The sequence below is a fragment of the Saccopteryx leptura genome, chromosome 2, assembly GCF_036850995.1.
Source record: "Saccopteryx leptura isolate mSacLep1 chromosome 2, mSacLep1_pri_phased_curated, whole genome shotgun sequence".
In the NCBI taxonomy this organism is placed as follows: domain Eukaryota; kingdom Metazoa; phylum Chordata; class Mammalia; order Chiroptera; family Emballonuridae; genus Saccopteryx; species Saccopteryx leptura.
The window spans coordinates 243,526,917-243,544,279 of record NC_089504.1 but is presented as its reverse complement, the minus strand read 5'-3'; the positions used below and the strand labels follow the sequence as shown (position 1 = coordinate 243,544,279).

Genomic DNA, 17,363 nt, shown 5'->3' with positions numbered 1-17,363 from the left:
TTCAGTGAGTCTTGTGGTTGTGTCTCCTGTGTACGCTGGAGACCTCAGGGGGGTCTGAGTGGGCTGGTGTCGGCCCGACGTCCTGGGGGAAGGGAGAAGGACGGGGCTTCCTCCGTGTGCCCGCAGCCTCAGCAGAACCAGAGTGAGCTCCTTCTCAGGGAGCTCTTATACTGATTGCACTTCGAGGAAACTGACCGTCGCTGCAGCTCTAGTGGTGACCTTGGGTGGGGACTTGCGCACTGCATAGAGAAAGGCAGATTCTTCAAAAGCCTAGATCCTGAGAGTTGCCAAACCTTGGCAGAAGGATCCACGGCCCCCAGCACCTCACAGCACCTGGGGTTATTCTGAGCTCATTTGTTTTTCTCCCAACAACCTAGTGGGGATAGAAGTGGAAGAACTGGCCCGCCTCATGGGTGGAAAGGTCATGTCTCCAGTTCACGAAATCTTTTGAAGTAGAACCTGTTGTTAATTCATCCAGTGTAGTTTTCATCTTAAGACATAATTTACATTTTGTAGACGTTCAGTTTAGTTTTTTTTTATATTTTTCATCTCTCAACATGTCCAATTTTCCCCCCTTTCCCTAGCTTCTTAAACATGTGGAATCCTGTTTTATAACTAATTCAGTCATTAGTGTAATTTCTTCATCAGTTTCAACTGATTTGTCTGGTGGTTCTTATTCTGAATTTTACCTACTTGGCTGCTGTGTATTTTTGTATTTCTATAAATATTCATGAGCTTTGTTTTCATACTTGCTTACTTGGAAAGAGTTTGATGCCTCTGGAACAAACTTTCAAGCTTTACTAGGACCTGAGCAGTGAATAATTAGCTTAAGGCAAAACTCATGTATGCCAAAGAATGCCGAGCCCAGCACAAGTGCCAGTCAACTGCAGATCGAGGTGTAGCCCCTCAAGCTGCTGCTGATCTTGTCCTGCACTGGAGCCCCTATTCTAAGAGGCTCCAGAACCAACATACCTGGTGGCCAGCTTCACTGCAACACCTTAGTTCATTGATTGCTTTCTCATATGTGCCCTGACCGTAGGCCTTCAGCAGACTGAGTAACCCCTTGCTTGAGCCAGTGACCTTGGGTCCAAGCTGGTGGAGCTTTGCTCAAACCAAATGAGCCTGCACTCAAACTGGCGACCTCAGGGTCTTGAACCTGGGTCCTCCGCATCCTAGTTCGATGCTCTATCCACTGTGCTACCGCCCAGTCAGGTGATGGCCAGCTTCAGAACACACCAGCGCACCACCACCCAATAAGCTCCACAAATGACACACCCAAAGGTGGGCCTGGCTGGCACAAGAGCCCCGCTTAAAGGACTCCTGCTCCGTAGGGTCAGCCCTTGTACAAAGGCTCATCTGCTGTAGTCAGGGCAAATCCACAAAACCAAGCAGCCTGAGGGTTAGTCCCATCCACTAATGTGCCAACAGCAATCAAGGTTTAACTACAATAGGAGGGTACACACCACCCACACAGAGACACCCCTGGAGCACCCAGCTCTGGTGACCAGGAAGACTGCCACTGAGTCCCATAGAATACCTACTACCATAAGGCCACCCTGCCAAGACGGAGATGTTGCAGAACTAATACTTGCTAATGATGCATCCAATAAGGGGTTAATATCCAAAATAAGAAGGAACTCATACAACTTAACACCAAACAACAATCTGATTAAGAAGGTGGCCAATAGACATGAAAAGAGCTCAGCATCACTAATCATGAGATGCAAATTAAAACCACAGTGAAATATCACCTCACATCTGTCAGAATAGTAATCAAATCGTACAACAAACAAGCGTTGGCAAGAATGGAGAAAAGTAAACTCATTCACTGTTGGTGGGATTGCAAAGTGGTAGCCACTATGGGAAACAGTATGGAGATTACTAAAAAATTAAAACTAGAGCCTTGGCCGGGTGGCTCAGTGGATAAAGCACCATCCCATGTACCAAGGTTGTGGGTTTGATCCCTGGTCAGGACATGTATGAGAAGCAACCAATGAGTATACAACTAAACGGAACAACTATGGTAAGTGAAACAATGAGTCAAGGCCTCTATCTCTTCCTCTGCCCCCCTCTCAAATCAATTTTAAAAATTTAAAAATAGAACTGCCAAATGATCCTGCAATCCTCCTTCTGGGTACTTATCTGAAGAAATCAAAAACTAATTTGAAAAGGTATACGCAATTCTATATTCTCTGTAGTATTATTTACAACCACAATCTGAAAACAACCTAAGTGTCTGTCAATAGACAAATGAATAAAGAAGATGATCTAAATATACCTTAGAATGTTATTCAGCCATAAAAAACAAAATATTGCCATTTGCGACAACGTGGGTGGACCTAATGAAACAAAAACTCATAGATTCAGAGAACAAATTGATGGTTGTCAGATGGGGAGGTGGTTGGGAGGATGAGTGAAAAAGATGAAGGGATTAGGATGTACAAATTGCCAATTATAAAAAGTCACAGGGGGCCCTGGCCGGATGGCTCAGTGGTAGAGCGTTGGCCTGGCATGCAGGAGTCCCGGGTTCGATTCCCAGCCAGGGAACACAGGAAAAGCACCCATCTGCTTCTCCACCCCTCCCCCTCTCCTTCCTCTCTGTCTCTTACTTACCCTCCTGCAGCCAAGGCTCCATTGGAGCAAAGTTGGCCCCAGGCACTGAGGATGGCTCTATGGCCTCTGCCTCAGTTGCTAGAATGGCTCTAGATACAACAGAGCAACGCCCCAGATGGGCAGAGCATTGCCCCCTGGTGGGCATGCCGGGTGGATCCCAGTCGGGCGGATCCCAGTCGGGCACATGCAGGAGTCTGTCTGTCTGCCTCCCCGTTTTCAACTTCAGAAAAATACAAAAAAAAAAAAAAAAAAAAAGTCACAGGGACATAAAGTATAATATAGGGAATATAGTCAATAATGTAATAACTATGGCATCAGGTGGATATTAAACTTGGAGTGATCACTTCATAAGTTATATAAATAGTTGCTATGTTGTAAACCCGAAACTACTACAATAATAATAATAATAATATATAATAGTGATATAACTGAAAAATAAAAAATTTTAAGAAGAGTAGATGACACAACTCTTAAGGTAAATCAAAATTAGATGAAGATTATTTATTGGTGAGACTTTTTTCCTGTCGTGAACTTTCTTTACACAGCAATGGTGTAAATAGCATCAAATTTAAAGAAAAGTTTGTTAAATGCAACCATAAATAATTATAATAAATATACATCAAGTAACTTTACAGCACACGTGTGTTAGGGCCAAGGTTTCAATCTGTCTGGACCTCCATGTGCTCTCTGGGAGAAGCAGTCGTATTAGCAGCAACCTTACTCACAGCTGTCCCCTAATCAAGTGATGGGTCAACAGGAGCTTCCAAACCCCTTCTGGGGAGGTAGCTGACAGAATCCGAGTTCATTCAAGGGGTGGGGTGGAGGGGTTTGGAGGGGCCAAGAATTTAAAAATAAAGGAGGAAAAACCACTTCTAATACATCCAAAGTCTCTTTCATTATGCAGAAATGAAGAGGATCCTTGTCAGGACCACATCCTGCCGTGACTTCCCTTCTCTGGGCTGTGCCCCTGGGGCAGTCGCCAACCACATCCCTTCTGAGCAGGGAAACTGCAGGCACACCTCAGCCACTGATCCCATCACATGTGAGGATGCAACCGGAGATCAATCCAGGCTTAGCTTTTCCTTAGGTCGAGATCTGTTCTATAATGGTTCTCACACACTTCCTAAGAACAGGGCGGAGATGGATGCTAGCGGCTCCAAAATCCACACATCTCTGCAACAGGCTGGGCTGCAGCAGAGAAAGAAGGAGCACACCCTCCTCATCGGCAATCACATTCCAAAGCCGCTTATCCGTACCCGCTCAACCTCCAATATTCACAATATTATACAATAAATACAGTGATGTGATTCTGTGAGAACTGGCAAGGCCCAAAATGACAGTGTCCAACAAGATAGCGCAGACTGCTCTTTAACAAAGTACCACTGGACGAAGACCTTATTGGGGCACAAATGTACTAGGGCAGCCCTGGCACACACATGGGGCAGTGAGGGGGGTGCTGGGAGGGCCCAGCCACAGGGCTGAAGGATCCCATGTCTCCATCTGGGCTTGATGGTCCAGTCACTGACGTAGACCCTGAATTGAGCAGAGCACCTCAGACAGCTCTTTAGAAAGGGCGGCGTGGCCCTTTGCTCAGTCCCTCACACAGCACCGCAGTGAGGAGGGGCCGCTCCCAGCGCAGGAGTGGGGGGCTTGAGTCACGTGCTTTCCTGTGCCATCATCTCGAGCACTGTCCCTCCAACTCCAGTGTCCTGTCACCTCCTGGCGCTGGGACGCACCGGCCTGGCTCCGTGAACCAGTGTCGGGAGTGAACCCTTCGGTCGCCTGCTCCCAAGGAGCATGCGGAGGAACACCAGCCAGGGCCCCCAAAGAGATGGAGAGCAGAGAGGGCTGTCTGTGGGAAGGGGTGAGGGACCACCACGGGCTCTTCCTTGGAAAACCCCAGACCATACACAAGGCGCTACGACTGGAAGATGAACACGTAAACCTTCCGTGTCTGGGCAACAGGCCCAACCATTCCAGACAGGAGAAGGCCTGCAGGAGTGTGTCCCGGGGAGACTGCAGCTCCACAAGGGGCAGGCCTGGCCATGCGCGTTTGTGGATGTGCTCTCCAGAAGGAGCAGGGCACTGAGTGGCCGACGGCATCTTCTTCCTTCTCAGCTCCTTGCTGGGTGGTTCTGTGGTGTGGAACCATCTGGGGCCTTTGGGCCTCAGAGTCCACTGGCCGTGAAGGACAGTGGCCAGAAGAGCAAGTGAGACACAAACTGGGATCTAAACTACCCTACAAACGTACCATAAACAGGTAGCAAAAGAACCAACCCATCACAAAACATACAAATACAAAAAGGTTAAGTCTTCCAGGAGGCCCTGGAATGTGGACAAAAGTTTAGAAAAGCAAAATGTCGCCAACTCCTCACACAGGGCCCTGGAGGGACGTGCCGCAGTGGCAGGCGTTCCAAGCTGGCAGAGCGGTGCCTCAGTGACAGCCTAACTCCAGGCCCCCTCCCTCAGCCACTCAGGGGGTCCTCACGGTAGTGAATGGCACAACGAAGTTTCTCCAGCATGATTTCCAGAGAGGAGTACTGGGGCAGCTTGATCATGAACATGCAAGTCTCCACGCGGATGTAGCGAGAGTCTGGGGAACCTGCCAGAAAAACATTGGGCCAGGTTAGAGGGCGGGACAGGACCCCAGGGAGGCCGGCGGGCCTCTCCCCTGGCCTGAGGCCAAGGTCCCAGCAGCCTGGGGCGGGGCAGGAGGGGACTGGAGAACAGGGCAGACATACACAGCTGTGCAGCATGGGCACCAAACTGCTGATCTGCCAGGGAATCTCGTGGTAGGTTTGATCACCAACAGCTTTTGTTTTGATTTTTAAATTATATTTCTGAATTTAAAAGCTGAAAGATTAAAACACTTCTGCATTTCTAGCTTTTGAAACTATTGGAAGGTACACCAACATCAGACCTGTGTTGGGGAGGGAGCAGGCTGAAGGTGGGCTTTGGAAGGCACGTGAGCTCTCGGCCTTGCCCTTGTGTATGTTTGGGCTTAGGCTTCAGGGTTTTGGCCTGTCCCCCCCCCCCCCCGCACATTGTTCTTTCCCCTCCTGCAGGGCCCAGCTCCAAACCGAGGGCCTGTGTGTCCCCACAAGTGATACCTGCTGTGCCATCCGGAGGGGCGATCTTCATAGGGTATGGGGGCACGTGGGCTGTGTCAAGGCCCCCGTCCTTGCAGGGGCAGGTGAATGGGATACGCTCCTGGTTGCAGGCAAACTTGATGAACTTGCACAGCTCCTCCTGGGCGAACATTTCCAGGGCCCCCCAGAAGAACTCGATGTGCTGGTCCGTCTCCATCAGGCCCACCTGGTACATGGTGTGGGCCTGGGGAAGGAAAATTCTGGACGTGAGCAGGATGGGCCTCGGCTAACCCAGGGCCTCCCCAGCTCAGGCCTAATCCCGGGAGAGGATGCATCAGGAAAATGACGGCCGCAGGACACAGGGAGGGTACCATGACGACGGTGACTGCAAAAGTAGTTGTGCCAGTGCTTATCTGTGCGACTGTGGCCTGGACACTAGACCTGACAGCACGGCTTATTTGTGTGTTATCCCTCTGACCACACTGGGCAGGTCCTGTCACCATTCCCACTAGAGGTAAAGTCACTTGGGCAAGGCTTCCCAGGTGGTAAGAATCAGCCCTGGGGTACCAGGGCCTGGCTTGAGAGAAGCCACATGGGCTGAGGAGTAGAGAGGTCTTGGCAAGAATGGTGGCCTAAAGCAGTGGCCCTCAACCTTTTTTGGGCCACTGACGGGTTTAATGTCAGAAAATATTTTCATGGACTGGCCTTTAGGGTGGGACGGATAAATGTATCACGTGACGGAGACAAGCGTCAAGAGTGAATCTTAGACGGATGTAACAGAGGGAATCTGGTCATTTAAAAAAAAATAAAACATCGTTCAAATAAAATGGAAATAATGTAAGTTATTTATTCTTTCTCTGTGGACCGGTCCCAAATGGCCCACGGACCGGTACCAGTCTGCGGCCTAGGAGTTGGGGACCACTGGCCTAAAGCACGGGCTCTGGAAGCAGGCGATCTGGGTCCAAAGTTTTACTCTGCCACCTGCTGGCTGTGTGACTCTGGGCAAGCACCTTGTCTCCTAGCTTCGGCTTACGCTGCTGTGAAACAGGGATGAGCACTGCCCCGCCCAGATGTGAGGACAGTGCTGGGACACAGGCAGTACCATGACAGGCCACGTCGTGGACACTATGGCCCAGCCCAAGCCCTGACCTTGAGGAACTCGAGGTTGATGTATGGGAGACCGCAGGTGCGCAGCTCCATCTCCAGTGGGCTGAGCGTGGTGAGCAGTTGCAGGGGGATGATGGAGCCCAGGCCTGCCCGCACCGCCGTCACGCACTCGTTGCTCTGCAGCTCCCGCAGCCGCAGGCCCCGGATGGCTGCCGCATAGATGTCCTTGTTCTCCCACCTGTGGTGCGGGACACAGGCCAGGAGAAGGCTGAGGCCGCTGAAGTGGTCGCTCCTAGGTGCCCAGCCCCAGATGTCCCAGTCCTGGCAGCTCAAGAAACTCTGCCCCGCCTCTAGGTGCCACCGACCTCGGGGCTGGTATTTTCTTTCTTTTTTTTTTTTTTACAGAGACAGAGAGAGAGTCAGAGGGCTAGATAGGGATAGACAGACAGAAACGGAGAGATGAGAAGCATCAATCATTAGTTTTTTGTTGCGCGTTGCAACACCTTAGTTGTTCATTGATTGCTTTCTCATATGTGCCTTGACCGCGGCCTTCAGCAGACCGAGTAACCCCTTGCTCAAGCCAGTGACCTTGAGTCCAAGCTGGTGAGCACTGCTCAAACCAGATGAGCCCACGCTCAAGCTGGTGACCTCGGGGCCTCGAACCTGGGTCCTTCTGCATCCCAGTCCGACGCTCTATCCACTGCGCCACTGCCTGGTCAGGTTGGCATTTTCTTAATATAAATTCCTTCTGCTGGAGACAGACCACCTTTCTTGATATCCTATGTCCTTCCTCCTGTCCCCACCTCCCAACCCTCACAGGTGAAAGCTGCCTGTCATCTGCCCCAGGCCCTTGTGCTGCTGTCCTTGCCCAGGTGCTACTGCTGGACCCAGGTCAGCCAGCACGGCCTGCCCCCTGCACACAGCACTCACGCCACAGGGATGTGCCGGCCGCGGCTGCACAGCTCCACCTCCTCGCCCGTCATGGTCAGGTAGGTGAACCTGCAGCAGGGCTTGTTGGGGCTGTCAGGGCTCTCGGTGGCCAGGTGCTGTGAGGCGATCTCGGCGCACAGGGCCTCCAGCTCGGTCTCGTCATTGATCTGGTGGGCAGAGGCAGACAGAGGCTGACGGCCTGCTTCACCCCCAGGGTCCCCAAGAAGACGGATCCTGAGCTCCAGAGGGGCCGGCAGCAGGTACCGCCTGGGCAGGGACTACACTTGGCCATCATGAGTGGGCACATGGCATGGGCCCAGCCAGTCAGAGCCTGTTGTCAGCTCAGGGCTGGGCGTGTGAGACCCTAATTGCAGGGCTTTTCCTAATACTGTTTGGATGCAGCAGCCTTTCACTGGTGTGGACCTGACTGTGAGATGGGACAACCTGTCCCGCTGGCGGCCATCTTGAGACCAGTTATCACATGAAGAACTGGACTCAGCCCTGCCTAAAGACAAATCTATACAGATATGTTTAGTTTTATGAGCTGGGCTTTCTGTCACTTGCCAGCAGAGAGCCCTGACTTAATTCCATCTGTGGAAGATATATTATGGCTCCTTCATCATTTGGAACACCAAAATTAGGTTCCCAAAGACACCGATGTGTATGCTGGGCTACTGAGATGACAGGATTCAATCCAGAAGAGAATAAACCTACAGCTTGAGTGTGGAGGAGCAAGTTTGGGTCTGAGCATATAGGTGTCCCGTGCAGCCACCTCCCCCCATGGTGAAGGCTGCAGGCACTCCACGGACGTTCAGAGCATTTCTTCCTGGTTCGTGCACCTCTTCTCCCCAACCCCTTGTAGTCCTGGTATTCCAGCACTTTCTGTGGCCTTGCCCTTCCCCTTTAGACAGAAGCCTGGGCTGAGGTATCTGCCTGGACACCGTCTTACATCTGCTCTCCGGGTCCAGACCGCTACCCACAGCCCCGGGAAGACTTCTCTGAGCAGTGCCGGGGGCACTCACATCCTGAGCCCATGGGTGACATCCTGCTTTGACCCTTTAGATATCTCATCATCCCCATTTCTGCTGAGAAGCCAGCTGCTATCCCTCTCTAGGCCTCGTGGCTCCCTTGCACAATTTGCCCTCAAGTGGCAGCTAGGGGACAGATGCAGCAAGCATGGCATGAAGACTCCTCACAGGGCCCCTGTGGGTTTTGTGCCAGTCAAGGCAGTCAGCTGACAACCGCCTTCAGCTGAGGCCCCTATGGGGCAGCTCTGACAAGCCTGAGACACAAAGCCGGCTTCCCTGGGAGCAGAGCAGCTGGCCTCCAGAGGGAAGGCCAGATCTGAAGCCTCCACTGCTGCTGGGACGTCTACCCTCTAACGTCTAACCCGAGGAGAGCGGTGGCCAAAGCACAGCTTTCAGGGGACAGACCGGCTGTGCCGGTGTTCTGCCCCAGGACCACAGTTGTCTGAGCCTCAGTCCCTGTGGCCTGTGGTGGGGACGCCAGAAGATAGTCCTCCACCCGGGGACGGGAGGGGAGCCAAGAGCCTGGCCGTGGCAGCCTCCTGACGCTGAGCCAATGCTCGGACCCGAGTGTCGCCCACAAGCTCGGCCGGCAGCCTGGGCGCCAAGCACATCCCTCTGACGGGCCAGTCTGTGTGCCGAGAGGGATGGACGGACACTGTTGCAGCTTCGCTGGCTGTGTCCCAATGCCCAAGGGGAGGGAGAGAGAGCTCCACTCCCTCCGCCTTTCCTGGCCAATCTTGGGGGTCCCCAGAAATTGACCTGCGCTCTTGATGAGGCCCTGAAACAGAGCTCTTTAAAGTGAAACTTGGTCTACTTACAGCTTTCCCCACCCCAACATCTCTGCTCACTCAGCCGCTGGGGACCCTTCACCCGTGTTGCAGCGAGGACCAGAAGGGCCAGGCAGGTCAACCCCAGTTGGCTGCTGTTCTCAGGGAGGGCAGACAGAAGGTTGGGCCCCATGAAGCAAGCCCTGCTATTAGGGGCGGCTCTCGTCCCCTAATGTCCTTTGGGAGGTCCCAACCAGTCTTTAGTTGGGACCACGGTGGCAGCAAAAGAGTCCCAGGGGTACTGCTTGGGGCCCTGCTGTTGCCCAGAAGAAGTGGGATTTTTACTTACGCTCTCAAATTTCTTGACGTAGTTGTAGGTAAGCACGTCGGCTTCCTGCAGGTCCTGGTCAGGGTCCAGGGGCTCACCCACCAGCGTCTTCCAGAAGGAGGGCAGGAGGTCCAGGGGCAGAGGAACATCTGCTCGGATTGCAATGCCCAGCAGCTGCCCCAGGAAGTGCAGCAGCTGCTCCTCCCCGTAGGTGATGGGGCTGGGGGTCAGGATGTACTTGCCCTGGACGCGGAAGCAGAGGTGTGGGGATGGAACACATGCCTACAAGCGTGTCCCAGAGCAGGCCCCGCCCCGCCCAGACAGGGAAGGCTGGTGAAAGGGCACAGGGCCAATGACACACCTAGAGCCACTGCCCCTTGGGAACTGGCCGCTGGGTCACAGGACCTCAACAGCCTGGGCCTCAGGAGTCTTACCTTGTTCTTGTTGACAGCTGAGCTGGGGCACAGCAGGAGGAGGGACAGCGAAGAGCTCTGCAACTCTTTACACACCTGCCACAGGAAGTGGCGGAAAGAGCCACCTGTGGTACAGACAGCCATTAGCACTGGGGCTCTGCCAGCGTCCCTGCCCAACATGCCCTGTCCACACCTGGAGCATCAACTCGTGTGCCAGCCAGGTCACAGCTACGGTGGAGCGGAGAGAAAGCACCTGAGGGCCGGGAGACCTGGGTCCAACCCTGCCGTATCACTTGCTACTGGACAACCCCAGGGAATCACTTCCCTCCGAGCAGCCTCCATCACTCAGCTGATCAGATGGGACAGTAACTGTACCAACCTCACAGGCTAGTTTAAAGGATTTTTTTTTTTTTTTTTTTTTTACAGAGACAGAGAGAGAGAGGGATAGATAGGGACAGACAGGAACGAAGAGAGATGACAAGCATCAATCATTAGTTTTTCGTTGCGACACCTTAGTTGTTCATTGACTGCTTTCTCATATGTGCCTTGACCGTGGGGCTACAGCAGACCGAGTAACCCCTCACTCAAGCCAGCGACCTTGGGTCCAACCTGGTGAGCTTTGCTCAAACCAGATGAGCCCGCGCTCAAGCTGGCGACCTCAGGGTCTCGAACCTGGGTCCTCTGCATCCCAGTCTGATGCTCTATCCACTGCGCCACCGCCTGGTCAGGCTCAAGGATTTATTGAGATTAAACGTAGATCCCTACGTGGGCAGCTCTCACGGCTGCGAGCTTACACTGATTTGTGGGCTTGTCTGGTCCGTGCCCATCTCCTGTGTTATGAGCAGGGCACCTGTTTTACTCAGTGCTGTTCCCACCAAGGCTCAGGTACTCAGCATTTGCTCAGTGAACACATGAGTGGACTGACGCATGAGCACATGCAAAGGGTGATGGCAATTATCAGCTTTCTCCCGTCCTTCCTTTGATTTTCTTGCAAGACTTCTTTCTCGGCCTCCTCTCCTTCGTGCCTTCCTGGTCGGTGCCCCAAGGTTGGGAAGCTCTGAGGACAGCTGTGCATGCTTGCTCGGGGCCACGTGGAGGACTTGTATGGGGGCTGATGTCAGGGCCTGGCTCTCACTCAGCTTTCATGAAGGGGCAGGAGATTCCTGCCTGATGAAGCCACCAAGTGCAGGGATGGAGAGCTTTGGTAGTGGACAGACCTGGGTTTGAACCCCAGGTAGCTGCCTGACCTTGGGGATGCTACTTAACTTCGCGGTGGCCCAATCTACCTATCTGTGGAGTTTGGTGCTCTGAGGACTGGAGAGTGATGAGCAGGGGCCTGGGCTCTGTTCTCGGAGACCTGGAGGTGTCCCCGAGGACACTGTGCTGGCTGATCGCAGCTGCTGGGACAGTGTTCCCAGGATCAGAGCGGGGAAGGGGGATGGAGCTGCCCCAACAGCCTGGCCCTGCCCATGCACCTGGATAAAGAGCTGGCTCCTGGCCCTGGCCGGTTGGCTCAGCGGTAGAGCGTCGGCCTGGTGTGCAGGAATCCCGGGTTTGATTCCCAGCCAGGGCACACAGGAGAAGCGCCCATCTGCTTCTCCATCCCTCCCCCTCTCCTTCTTCTCTGTCTCTCTCTTCCCCTCCCGCAGCTGAGGCTCCATTGGAGCAAAGATGGCCCGGGCGCTGGGGATGGCTCTGTGGCCTCTGTCTCAGGCGCTAGAATGGCTCCGGATGCAACAGAGTGACGCCCCAGAGGGGCAGAACATTGCCCCCTGGTGGGCGTGCCGGGTGGAACCTGGTCGGGTGCATGCGGGAGTCTGTCTGACTATCTCCCCGTTTCCAGCTTCGGAAAAATGAAGAAAAAAAAAAAAAAAAAAAAAAAAAAAGAGCTGGCTCCCTTCTCCAGCCAGAGTGGGAGATATTTCATGAATGTCTGGGGCTAAAAATGACCAAAAGGGCCACGAAGGAACAGTTTCTGAGCTGCTTTTCCTCGCCTTACAGAGTGAAATGACAAAAGGTCCTATAGAAGGTCCCATTGCCATCAAGGGCTCCTGATACCCTGTCTCTCATGGGGCACTTACAATCTTTTAGTCTGACCAACCCATCAGCCAGCCAGTCCATCACGCGGACTGGCCTTCCCAGGCCCACTCAGCCACAACAGCACCGCAGCACTGACCAGAGGCATAGTCCCCAAGCCTGGACAGCACTGGGCTGACATCCCAGACATTTCCCACTGGGGGCGGGGGCGAGGGCAAGCCCGTGGGGGCTGGACTGGGAGAGGCTGGCTGGGATGATCCCCCAGGGCGGTCCTGGCTTCTGCAGAGCCGGTGATGAGGGTGTATGGCTGGGACTCTTGCTAATGGGGAAGATCTCAGGCAGTTCAAGCTACAAATAACCGCAGGCACTGTTATACTCTGAACACAGCCTGCACCCGGAGGGCGAGGTGGGACACCACTCACTGGTGCCATGGACCTCCTCCCCGGTGAAGCGGATGTTGAAGGCGTAGGTGGGGTCGCCGCCACTCGCCAGTTTGACACAGAGCTGTGAAGATGGCACCGAGGCCAGCTGCCTGGCAGCTTGGCAGAAGTAGGAGTTTTCAGAAGCTCTGATCTCCCCTGGAAAGAGAAAGAGGGACTGAGAACGCCCCTGTGGCCATCCTCAGCCCTCCCCCACAGGAAGTGCCTTGCGCTCCTGGTGCCCTCCAGAGCCACCTCATGGTTCTCTAAGTGTCAGCACCTCCTGTCCTGCCCTTTGTCTCCTGGGGAGGTTGTCCCTATCCCTAAGACCCTCTCTTTGGTGCCAGAACCCCGACTTTAGGAGGTCGTTGGCCAAGCGGAATGAATGTACTTTTCCCATGCCCCCCCTTGCCCCCCGCCGAAGTCAGGTCTGGCTGCGGGAACGACAGTTGCCCCTTGCTCTTGCTGCTGAGTGCAGAGCTCACAGGGACCCTGGAGGTGGTAGCCATGCACTGGGGTGGGACAGCACAATGAGAGAACAGTCAGAACTGTCACCACAGCACCGAACTCCTTTCTTCTAGAGGCTTCCTTTATGTGTGAGAAGTCACCCTGCCTGTTTAAACACTGCTATCTGCATTTTCTGGTCTGTGTAGCCAGTTTTACCTCCCACGATTTCCAGGGGGTCCAGCGTGATCTCGGGCGCTGCGTGGTCGGCGGTCCTCTGCACCGTGGCGTTCAGAACTCGGTTCATAACTGTCACCTTCGTGTCATAGAAGATCAGCCCTGACAGGAGGGATGTGGGAGAGGCTGAGAGGCGGCTGCTTCCCTTCCTCCCCAGTCATCCCTGAGGCCCTGCTGAGGCCATGCTGTACCCTTTGGGTTTGTCCTGGGACACCCTTCAGGTCCCTGGGTGGGGGCATCAGTGGTGGGGACCTTCTGGAGGACAATTTGTTGGGACCTACTCAAATGCTAACACATTTGAGTATTAACTCAAATCTGGATGCTGTCATGCCGAGGAGATACCCAGCTGGTGGAAATAAAAACCCTAACACAGAAAGAACAAGGAGGTTTGCTGTAGTAGCTCCTGGAACAGCAAAAAATTACCACCACCCATGTGTCCATTGCTAGAGAAAAGGCCATAATGAGCCACGGGCACCGACACAGTGGTCTGTGAGGCCAGGCGGTTCTGTGCTCACTGACAGAGGTCTCTGAAGAAGATTATCACAACATAGAAAAAGGAGTTGCAGAATGGAATGTATAACACCCATTTTTTTTTTTTTTTTTTACAGAGACAGAGAGTCAGAGAGAGGGATAGACAGGAACAGACAGACAGGAACGAAGAGATGAGAAGCATCAATCATTAGTTTTTTGTTGCGCATTGCGACATCTTGGTTGTTCATTGACTGCTTTCTCATATGTGCCAAGGCCTTCAGCAGACCGTGTAACCCCTTGCTTGAGCCAGTGACCTTGGGTCCAAGCTGGTGAGCTTTTGCTCAAACCAGATGAGCCCATGCTCAAGCTGGTGACCTCGGGGTTTCAAACCTGGGTCCTTAGCATCCCAGTCTGACGCTCTATCCACTGCGCCACCGCCTGGTCAGGCAACACCCATTTTTTATTAAGAACTAAGACAATCAAGTGTTGACCTGGAATGCTGAGGTCGCCAGTTCGAAACCCTGGGCTTGCCTGGTCAAAGCACATATGGGAGTTGATGCTTCCTGCTCCTATCCCACCTCTCTCTCTCTGTTTCCCTCGCTCTCTCCTTTCTCTCTAAAAATGAATAAATAAAATCTAAAAAAAATTTTTTTTAATTTATTTTATTTTATTTTATTTTATTTTTTTTCCTTTCATTTTTCTGAAGCTGGAAACAGGGAGAGACAGTCAGACAGACTCCCGCATGCGCCTGACCGGGATCCACCCAGCACGCCCACCAGGGGCAACGCTCTGCCCACCAGGGGGCGATGCTCTGCCCATCCTGGGCGTCGCCATGTTGCGACCAGAGCCACTCTAGTGCCTGAGGCAGAGGCCAAGGAGCCATCCCCAGCGCCCGGGCCATCCTCGCTCCAATGGAGCCTTGGCTGCGGGAGGGGAAGAGAGAGACAGAGAGGAAAGCGCGGCAGAGGGGTGGAGAAGCAAATGGGCGCTTCTCCTGTGTGCCCTGGCCGGGAATCGAACCCGGGTCCTCCGCACGCTAGGCCGACGCTCTTCCACTGAGCCAACCGGCCAGGGCCTAAAAAAATTTTTTTTTAAAGAGTGAATTTAAAAATAAAAAGAAAAAGAAAGTGTGTGTATGTGTGCATCTATTTGTATGCGAATAGGAAAGTCAGAAAGGACAGACATTGTTAACAGTCATCTCTGGGATGCAGAAATGGGGGGCAGACAGTAAGTCAGAGTTTTAAGTTTTATACTTCTAAGTAGTCTGAACCCTTGTTTAGGTGGTTTCATTTTTCTCAGATCATTTTCGTGTTTTCAGAGCACAGACTGGCTGCCGGGCTATCAGCGTGAGGCAGGGTGTGGTGGCTGCTGTGGGAGCAACCCGGAGGCGGGGGACGCCGGGCTGGCACTGACCTTGGGCCTCCTTCAGCAGGGCTGCGATGCTGTGGGTATACATGGGTGTCTGGCGCAGCTCCACCAAAGGCAGGAAGAAGGTCTCCAGAGTGGTGTTCAGGGACTGGAGCAGGGCGAAGCGCAGGCGCAGGCTCTCAATGGGCACGTCTGCAGGGCATGGGGTGGTCAGGTGGGGACCTGAAGGTCCTGCAGTGGACTCTCGCCCCCAGTGTGCCTGAGACAAAGGGCGAGGCCCCGGTGGGCCAGTGGGAAGCCTGGCTCTTAAGGAACTGAGTTTCCCTCAGCCCACCTCTGGGACCATGCTTGGATTATGTACTATATTTTAAACTTTAACTTTTGAAATAATTACCAAGTTATAGGAAGTTGCAACAACTGTGTAAAGTCCTGTGTACCTTTCCCCCAAAGTGACATCTAAACCAGGAAGGCAAGACACTAGCACACTGTGCTTTACTTGTCTGTCCTCACACATCTCCTGTCCAGCTGTGAGACAGACGCTGGGATAGTCCCTTACCCCTGAACCCCCTCACAGTGTCCTGGGGAGAGCCAGGGCCCCAGGCACATGGTGGAGTGTGGGTGCGCAGGTGCAGCTGCAGCCTGGGGTGCACATGGGGACAGGCACAAGCCTGGGCCGTGCTGTGATAGGGGCCATTGTCCAGGGATGGACTTATAGAGCATGCCCTCCTGTGCACATTGGTTTTGTGTGTTTTCCCAGTACCGTCGGGGGAGCTCCCCGAGAGGGCAGTACACGGGGCTGTCTGGAAAGGCACTCTCCCAGGGCCACATACTCAAGAGACAGGCTACTCTGGGATCGGTGGCGTCTGCGGGGTCCAGATACACCTCGTGGGGATGGAGCCGTGCGGGCGTGATGGCCAGGTGGCGGCACAGCCGGTTGATGTACTGCACGAGCGCCACGTCCATCTCCAGGGTCCACTTCCTTGAGGCCTTGTGTGCATGGCGGACATCGATGCAGGCACACCTGGGGGCAGAGGGGATAGGTAGGGTAGGGACTGCGGGCGGGGGTCAGATCCCTCCAGGGCCACGTCTGGTTCCAGGAGGACATTTCTGAGGTGGCCTGACCTCCCGGGCTGTTTCCAGGAGCTCAGCCAGTGCCCACTGCAGAGCTGAGCAGGCGGGAGACGGCGGGAACAGCGCCACCTTTTCGGACAGGTTGGCGACACGCATCCACACGTGCCTTCCCCTTGCACGTGGGCAGCAGGGTGTCATGGTGAAGGACAGGGCTCTGAAGTCCTCGGGTGAAATCTGAGAAAGCACACCTACTTTCTGAGCCTCAGTTTCTTCACTTATAAAATGGAGCTTGCAACAGCATGAGGACGCAGTGAGGATGCCTGTGAACACACAGTATGGTGCCCGCAGGTGAAAGGGCAGGAACTGTGACAGCCGCTGGTGTCACTGAAGCCACTCCCCTGCCCCCTGATCAACAGGGCAAGGTGTCTGTGAGGCAGTGCTTCAGGGCTGCATCACACAGCAACATCTGATGCCACCCAGATGTTGGCTGAAAGGACCTCCCTGGAGTCTGTAATCACTGGGTCTCTGATCATCATACAACATCAGGGTGGTGAACTCTGGTGGACCTGCACCAGTCTAAGGACTGGCGGTTGAAAGACACTGGTACCCTCAATAATGGCCCACTAGGCAGCCATTCAGATCATCTGTGCAGTAATACTGAATGAGGCGGAAAAGTGAGCAAAGCAGACTGCAGAGCAGTGTGTCTTGCCTGATATCATCTCCATAGCACTGAGAAATCCACACCAGAGCCTGGGCCTGTGGTGGTGTGCTCAGTTGAGCATTGACCTGAATGAAATGTTGAGGCCGTTGGTTAGAAATCAAGGGCTTGCCCAGGCAAGGCATGAAAGAGAAGCAACAAGTTGATGCTTCCTGCTCCTCTTTCCTGCCTTTCTTTCTCTCTCTCTCTCCTCTAAAATCAATACAAAAATTTATTCCAGGAAAATATTGGGAGAAACGTTTTCCAAAACATTGTGGTTACCTCTGGACACAGAACTATATAGAGAAAGTCTCCTTTGTGCTTGTGTGAACTGCATGAGGGTC

General features: G+C 53.5%; 1 protein-coding gene across 6 annotated transcripts in view; it reads right to left on the bottom strand.

The window, feature by feature from the left end:
- Nucleotides 1-3,083: 3,083 nt before the first annotated feature.
- Nucleotides 3,084-17,363, bottom strand: part of HECTD4 (HECT domain E3 ubiquitin protein ligase 4) — a 194,525-nt gene continuing 180,245 nt past the window's right edge. For all 6 annotated transcript variants that reach the window (XM_066370863.1, XM_066370864.1, XM_066370868.1 and 3 more), the window contains 10 exons: nucleotides 16,082-16,272; nucleotides 15,297-15,443; nucleotides 13,395-13,514; nucleotides 12,735-12,890; nucleotides 10,297-10,400; nucleotides 9,884-10,105; nucleotides 7,740-7,906; nucleotides 6,852-7,047; nucleotides 5,724-5,946; nucleotides 3,084-5,215 (listed from right to left, as the gene is read on the bottom strand). In XM_066370863.1, coding sequence (XP_066226960.1) covers nucleotides 5,079-5,215; nucleotides 5,724-5,946; nucleotides 6,852-7,047; nucleotides 7,740-7,906; nucleotides 9,884-10,105; nucleotides 10,297-10,400; nucleotides 12,735-12,890; nucleotides 13,395-13,514; nucleotides 15,297-15,443; nucleotides 16,082-16,272 — 1,663 coding nt within the window. In that variant the 3' untranslated portion in view covers nucleotides 3,084-5,078. The remainder of the gene's footprint in view (nucleotides 5,216-5,723; nucleotides 5,947-6,851; nucleotides 7,048-7,739; nucleotides 7,907-9,883; nucleotides 10,106-10,296; nucleotides 10,401-12,734; nucleotides 12,891-13,394; nucleotides 13,515-15,296; nucleotides 15,444-16,081; nucleotides 16,273-17,363) is intronic.